We start from the raw sequence: 7,765 nt of genomic DNA, 5'->3' as shown, positions 1-7,765 counted from the left end.
TTGAGCTCACTTTGTAGCCCAGGCTGGTCTCAAACTTGCAACGATCCTCCTGCCTCAGCCTCCCGAGTGCTGGGATTACAGGCATGTGCCACCATAACTGGCCAGAATAATTGTTAATTGAATAAGTGAAATCATAAACAGTGCATTTATCTTGAGGTGAAATCATGAACAATTATTTATCTCAGTAATGCATTCTTGATTATTTTAACTTGCAGATAGGTTGACCACTGCTTTGTCTGCTTTTAGCAGTAAATACTGAGAGAAATCTGTAAATCCTAGTCATCGAGATGCTTTTCTGTCCTGGTCCTTCTAACCACCTTCTAAAAGGTGAGAAAGACAGAAGTTTTCATACATGGTGATGAGCAGGCCCTGCCAGCCTTATGGATTCCTTCTCTGTTGTAATCCAACAGGTGTGAAGTTAAGAATTAGGAGGGATTTGCTCTCTGGGGAACAGAGAGCTCTAGCAGCTGGAACTGTGATCTACTTCTGGCACAAGTCTTTCCTTTGGTCTGTGAAACTACCCGGCTTGTCGAGTTGGTTGGAGCTTGGTTAAGGTAGATCATCTGTATGCAGCAGAATGACTGTACCTCTTCCAAATGACAGTTCAGTTCACTGCAGCAGAGTAGAGACCTCACAGGAAGACTTAGTCTCAGCATGCCGAAAACTGGTACTTAACTCTGCTACCAGGATAAAAACCATTTTAGGCAAATGTAGGGTGCTGTCTTATGTTAGGGCTGACTCGCACTGGTTCTCTTCACTGGACGTGTGGGAAGCATATGATCACATTCTTTCCTTGCTGTCTGGACGTTTCTGCTTATTTCTGAAGTTTCTCCTAAAAAAAAAGCCTAATCTTTTCTCAGCTCCACAGAGACCCATTTCAACACAGAGAACTACTTCGACTCCTAAGGCTGGCCCAGGGGTGGTACGGAAGAATCCTGGTGTGGGCAACGGGGATGATGAGGCGGCTGAACTGATGCAGCAGGTAGGCACCTTCTGTGTTTAGGGTTAGAATCATTGGGGCTTTCCTGGCTGCAGAGACTAGGGGAGGCCCGTTCTTCTTGTAGAGGAAGACCGGCATTGTTTGCAGGCTAGAGCAGTCCTTGAAACTTCTGTGAGCGTTTGTCTTGCCACCCCTTGACAGCAGTGTGGTTGGGAGAGTTGCGGGTAGGGGAGGAGGACGGGTCAGGCTCTTCTGCCTCAATTGATGGATACCTGTGTCTGCAAATCAACCTTAAAACAGAACCTTGTGGGTGCTCTTAGGATTCTCTGGAATTCAGGGTAAAGGCTAAAGGAGCTTCTTCGTGGAGATTGAAATTGAGAGTGGACTGGTATGAAAGGCCTACTGCTCTTTTGGTTCTGTTCTTAGTAGTTCAGGGATTTGAAATGCCTTCAGGATTAAACATCCTTAAGGTACTTATCAGAGGCCTCTCTGGCTCAGAACAATCTTTACACTTTTAAACATTTTCCTTACTGGTCCTTCTAATTCCTTTGTTTGCTTTTGGAAGACTCTTTTGACCTAGTCACTGTATGGGCAGTGTTAAGGAAGTATAGGAGATTTCCTCTCTCTGGTTTTTTTTTTTTTTTTGTCTTTTTTGAGATAGGGTCTCGCTCTGCAGTTCAGGCTGCCCTTGAGCTCACTTTGTAGCCTAGGCTGGTCTCAAACTTGGAACAATCCTCCTGCCTCAGCCTCCCGAGTGCTGGGATTACAGGCGTGCGCCACCGTGCCTGGCCCCCTCTATCTGTTTAGAGGCATGGATATACAGAGGAGACAGTTTTGGAGAAAAATACGAGGATAAGGAGTGGTCAGTGTGAAATGAGGTGACCAGCAAGTTGGTCCTGTGCTCTCCAGTGAGTAGCTGCACCAGATTCTCTTGGATTGTTGCTGTTGGCTCACCAGTCCCCTGTTGGGTAAAGCATGGGTCTTGGAACATAGGTCTGGAGGAGAAGTGAGACTGATTCTGTCATTATGTCTCCCTGGGACAAGTCAGCCTCTGGGAATTATTTCTTTTCTTCGTTCTTTTTTTGTTTGAGATGGTCTTGCTATATAATTCAGGCTGGCCTTAACCCTAGACTGGCCTGGAATTCATGGTGATCCTCCTGCCTTACTCAGCCTCTGGAGTGCTGGAATTATAGGCATGTGCCGCTCAAGTGCGTAGATTAAAGTAGGTTCTGTGGTGTTCTGTAAAAGTTCACAGGAACCAGACTGTTTGGGCTCATACATGAAATAGCATGAGTGAATGTTCACAATAAATGACACCTAACTTCATAGAATGCTGTGTGGCAACCCTTGGGCTTTACAGATATGAGCAGTGTTCTTTGGAGAGGTCAATCAACCTGAGTGAGAATTTAAACCCAGGTATGTCTGAGTTGAGAGCCAAGGTCAGTTAGTAACTGCTCCTTGAGAAATTGAGGAAGTTGCTTCTTTCTTGTACCACTGGAGATTGTAATTACTCACCACAGTTATTCTGGGCAAATTGCTGCTAAAGCATTGGAGAGAATTCGAAGGCTTGAAAGACTTGGCCTAGGCTTAGAAGTGGTTTTTTTTTTTTTTTTTTGTCTTTTTGAGACAGGGTCTCGCTGTGCAATTCAGGCTGGCCGTGAGCTCACTTTGTAGCCCAGGCTAGTCTCTAACTCGCAATGATCCTCCTGCCTCAGCCTCCTGAGTACTGGGATTACAGGTGTGTGCCACCACGGCTGGCGCAAGAAGTGGTTTCTGATATGGCTGGAGAAGATTACTTAGCCTATGACCAAATCCCGAATGAAGTTTATGGGAAGCCAGACCACAGTCTTTTAGGGGTGGGTGTGGGATCTGGGAAGGCTTCCTTCCAGATCAGAATCTGCTGGTTTGGATGGCCAGTACAGTGGAGCTTGAGTAGCTGAAGTAGGGAAGGGTTGTGCTCTTTTTTTTTTTTTGGTCTTTTTGAGACAGGGTCTTGCTGTAAAGTTCAAGGTGGCCTTGAGCTCACTTTGTAGCCCAGGCTGGTCTCGAACTCACACTGATCTTCCTGCCTCAGCCTCCCGAGTACTGGGATTACAGGCGTGCTCCACTACACCTGGTGGGTTGTGCTCTTGAAGACATGGTTGGAAACCCTGTGTGTGTCTCCATCCACACTGTAGAATGCAGGAGGCTAAGGATTCAGAGGCTGAGGAACATTCACTGTTCTGAAAGACTGACCAGACACACATCCAGTTGGTCCATTTTTACCACAGAAGTACTTAGTCTTGCACTTTTTTTTTTTTTTGGTGGTACTGGGGATTAAACCTAGGGCTTTTGCCCTGAATTACACCCCAACCCTTTTTTTTACTTTTTATTTTGAGATTGGGTCTCACCAAGTTGCTAAGGTGCGTAGGCTGGGCTTGCAATCAATCCTCTTGTGTCAGCCTCTTAGAGTGCTGGTATGACAGGTGTGTGCGCTACTGTGTTCAACTTTTTTCCTCCCTACCTTAATTGATTGGTGTGAAAGACTTCAGGGCTACTCTAGGGTGCCAGAGTCCTTCGTGCAGCCTGTTACTGACTCTCTCAGTTCATTGACATGATTTGTCTGTCCTTCTTGAAAGCGTTTGAATTTGTAGCCCCTAATAAATGTGGGAAATGGAGCCAAATGGTTATTAAGCTAAGAGAACAAAACTGTATTCTACCAAAATTACTTTGTAGTATTCAGTCCTGGAGAAATTTACTTTAAATGAGATGTTTTGCATTTTGAAGACTGTACTCAGTCTGTAAATGTGGATTGTATGTTAGTACTTACAGCTCGTTCTGGGGGTGGTGGTGCATGCCTGTGATCCCAGCACTCTACCAGTGGGCCACAGCCTCAACTCTGATTGCTTTTTGACTAGATTGTAGGAGGGAGCTTTCTTCCATCCTACATCCTACAGGGGGCTGATTTCTCTTGTGTTGGGTCTTCATCTGGGAGAAGAACTCTTCTTCAGGGGGAGATGCATAACTCACTGCTGCTGTTTTTGAAGGTGTATGTTCAGAAGGTTGGACTAGATTTCTGTGGGGCTTTCTGGTGCTCTCAGACTTCCCTGCCAGAATTGTTCTTAGCACTGCATTTTTGATTTCTTTTGGCTTTCCATGCTTTTGTCCTAGTCTATAAATTTAGGATTTTGAGGGTATGCCATGCAGTTTGCATTCAGTGAGAGTTTCACTGAATTTTTTCATCATAGATTTGAATACACTCAAAGACAAAAAGTGTTTGAATACATAAAGGACTTTTGTTCTTGGCTAGGTTTCTTATCTAAGTACTGAGATTTATTAATATCCTCTTTTTAAAAGCCGGGCATGGTGATGCATGCCTGTAATCCCAGCACTCGGGAGGCTGAGGCAGGAGGATTTGTTGGAGTTTGAGACCAGCCTGGGCTACAAAGTGAGCTCAAGGCCAGCCTGAACTGCATAGCGAGACTCTGTCTCAAAAAAAAAAAAAAAAAAAAAAAAAGCCTCTTTTTGCAAATCAGAGCACCTCCAGGATCAGACCCTCCCTTTTCACTGACTTTTACATATAACCAGAGTTGGACTTGACAGTCCCCCTGGTAGGGACTCAATTTATGATTGTCTTTTAACTGTGCTGTGCTCGGTTGTGGATTATATTCTTGTATTTGTCTGTGGGTTCTACTTCTATACAGTATTTGTCTCAGGCTTCCTTAGTTTTTTCTTCTTGATCTGTTCTCAGTTCCTGAGAGGGTACTACATGTCTCAGAGTGGTCTTGTAGTCTGTCCATTCTTGGGAGCTGTTATCGTCAAGGCTACCTTGAACAACAAGTACATATTGTTTATCTGGAGCTGAAGAAAACTGACATTAAATTGAACTGAGTTTTGTCTGTGTTCAGTTTTATTAAAGACCACATCACCTCTGGGGTTAGAAGTTTGTGTAATATTTTATTGGTACATTAATGCTAAGTGTGTCACCCTTTTTAATATCTTGTATAGGTCAATGTATTGAAACTTACTGTTGAAGACTTGGAGAAAGAAAGAGATTTCTACTTTGGAAAGCTAAGGAACATTGAGTTGATTTGCCAGGAGAATGAGGGGGAAAACGACCCTGTATTGCAGAGGATTGTAGACATTCTGTATGCCACAGATGTAAGTGTTGACATAAAGATACTTTCTTTCCATTTTGCTTCTTGAGAGAAAATAAGCTTAATCTAGTTGATTTCAGTAAACTGTTGATGCTTGTATGCTTGTATTTGTCTGTCCTTCTTGAAAGCGTTTGAATTTGTAGCCCCTAATAAATGTGGGAAATGGAGCCAAATAGTTATTAAGCTAAGAGAACAAAACTGTATTCTACCAAAATTACTTTGTAGTATTCAGTCCTGGAGAAATTTACTTTAAATGAGATGTTTTGCATTTTGAAGACTGTACTCAGTCTGTAAGTGTGGATTGTATGTTAGTACTTACAGCCCGTTCCAGCCGAACTTCATTCTCTGACTTGAGGTTTGTGACCCTTTGAGGAAGGAATGGGGCAAAGAGGTGGCTGGTTTGCCCAACTTTTGTAGTGTGTAGCCACTGATAGCTACAAACTTAGCTAGAAGAATCCTTCGTCCCCATCCCACCCGCTACAGCTTGGACCCCCTCAGCTAACAAGTCCCTAGTCCATTTATCTGGAGTCCAAGCATGTCCCTGCTCCTTTTTTGATGTCTGCTGCCCTTACTGTCAAAGAGTGTACCTTTGCTTCTCCCTCCTAGGAGATTACGTATTCCCTCAGAGTACTTTGTGTTCAGATTTCTTTGCACCCATGTTTATTGCACAGCTGTATCTACTGTTACTAATCATGCCATGTTATCTGATTAGGGAAAACTAAGTTTTCTAGGTTTAGAAGTTGATAGCTAGTTTATGTCAACTATGCAGTTGTTGTATTTATAATTATGCATGCCTAGCATGTTCTGTAGGCTCAAACTATCTGTACTATGTGTAATACTACATAAACTAATAATAATGCTACCTCTGATGAAGGTAGATGACTGAAAATCTGGTAAATTTATTAAGTAAATCTTTAGGACTTGTTCCTGTGCTAGACAGTGAAAATAAAGATGAAGATACAGGAGTCCCTGGTCTAGTCTGAGTTATTATTTTGATGGAGGCACATTTTATTTTATTTATTTATTTATTTTTTTCTTTTTGAGACAGGGTCTTGCTATGCAGTTCAGGCTGGCCTTGAGCTCACTTTGTAGCCCAGGCTGGCTGGAGGCACATTTTAAATAAACATTAGAGGCTTAGTTAAAAACAAAATAAGATGGTGGTTGAAGGAATGGCATAATTTTCATAATAGAGTAGCGGATCCATTCCCTGCTCTGATCACGTGCAGAATGCCAGGGAGTTAGTATGAAGTAGGAGTCATGACTCTGTTCTTTCCTTGCGTGTTCACTTTTCCCATGTCACTAAATTTGTGTTGGTTTTGACTATTACAGGTATTTTGGTTAAACATGGTTCCTATGTACAACTGAAGGAATGTGTAAAAGAAAAGCTAATAGTTTGAGATTAGATGGTAGATTACGGGACTTTATGGGCAACTAGGGAATTTTGAAGGCAATTTTCTTTCTCTTTTTCTCTCTCTCATTCTTTCTTTTTCTCTCCCTCTCTCTTTCTTTCTGATAGAGTCTCTCTTTGTAGTTCAGGTTGGCCTTGAACTCACAATGTAGCCTAGGCTGGCCTTGATCCTCTTGCCTCAGCCTCAGCCTCCCACATGCTGGGACTGCAGGCATGAGCCACTATGTCTGACTTACTTTCTTTTTAAAAACAGCATTATTAGCTAGATGTGGTGGCACTCACCTGTAATTCCAGCACTGGGGAGGCTGAGGCAAGGGAATCTACCAGTTCAAAGCCATCCTGGGCTATATAGTGAGTTCAAGGCCAGTCTGAGCTGCATAGTGAGACCCTGTCTAAAAAAACCAGTCCAAAACAAATCAACCAAAAAAACTTTATTGAGGTGTAGTTGACATACAGTTGCACACATTTTCTTTCTTTTTTCCTTTTTTGTCTTTTTGAGACAGGGTCTTGATGTGCATTTTGGCTGGCCTTGAGCTCAGTTTGTAGCCCCAGCTGGTCTTGAACTTGCAACGATCCTCCTGCCTCAGCCTCCTTAGTGCTGGGATTACAGGTGTGCATCACCATGCCTGGCTATTTGCACACATTTTAAACGTATATTTGATGATGTGTGAAATAAGACAGCATACACATTCATTGCTTCAAAATTTTGAGGGTGAGCTGGGCGTGGTGACCTGTCTCAAAAAGACAAAAAAAATTTTTTTTTGAGGGTGAATTTAATGTGTTTAGTTTGGCTCTATGTAAGATGTGATTCAACCATCCAGAAATAAAATAATGGTCACTTGGCCTGTGTGATTAAGTACCAAATGTGATAGAGACAAGGTCTGCTTACTTTGAAAGGCTGTAACTATGAGAAAGGTAGAAACCGATCATTCAGTGTTAAGTAACAGCTTTCCCCTCTCACTTCTCCATTTCAGGAAGGCTTTGTGATACCTGATGAAGGGGGCCCACAGGAGGAACAAGAAGAGTATTAACACCATTGACCAGCAGAGCAACATCGGAATTCTTCACTCCAAATCATGTGCTTAACTGTAAAATACTCCCTTTTATTATTCTTAGAGGATTCACTGGTTTCTTTTCATAAGCAAAAAGTACCTCTTTTTAAAAGTGCACTTTGCAGAAGTTTCACTCCTTTTCCAATAAATTTGAGTTAGGAGCTTTTACCTTGTAGCAGAGCAGTATTAACATCTAGGTGGTTCATCTGGGGAACATAGAGGCTGACTG

The 7,765-nt window shown here is 42.7% G+C and overlaps 1 protein-coding gene across 1 annotated transcript in view; it reads left to right on the top strand.

Annotated features, from left to right (window-relative positions):
• Positions 1–7,765, top strand: part of Mapre1 (microtubule-associated protein, RP/EB family, member 1) — a gene marked incomplete in the record, with an annotated part of 12,019 nt that overhangs the window by 2,786 nt on the left and 1,468 nt on the right. The window contains 3 exon segments of the mRNA XM_005384860.2: positions 861–982; positions 4,928–5,080; positions 7,459–7,765. Coding sequence (XP_005384917.1) covers positions 861–982; positions 4,928–5,080; positions 7,459–7,515 — 332 coding nt within the window.

This window comes from Chinchilla lanigera, unplaced genomic scaffold (assembly GCF_000276665.1).
Source record: "Chinchilla lanigera isolate Chin_1 unplaced genomic scaffold, ChiLan1.0 scaffold00021, whole genome shotgun sequence".
In the NCBI taxonomy this organism is placed as follows: Eukaryota; Metazoa; Chordata; class Mammalia; order Rodentia; family Chinchillidae; genus Chinchilla; species Chinchilla lanigera.
Note: the sequence above shows the minus strand (reverse complement) of the source record. Positions and strands in the feature narration are given on the sequence as shown.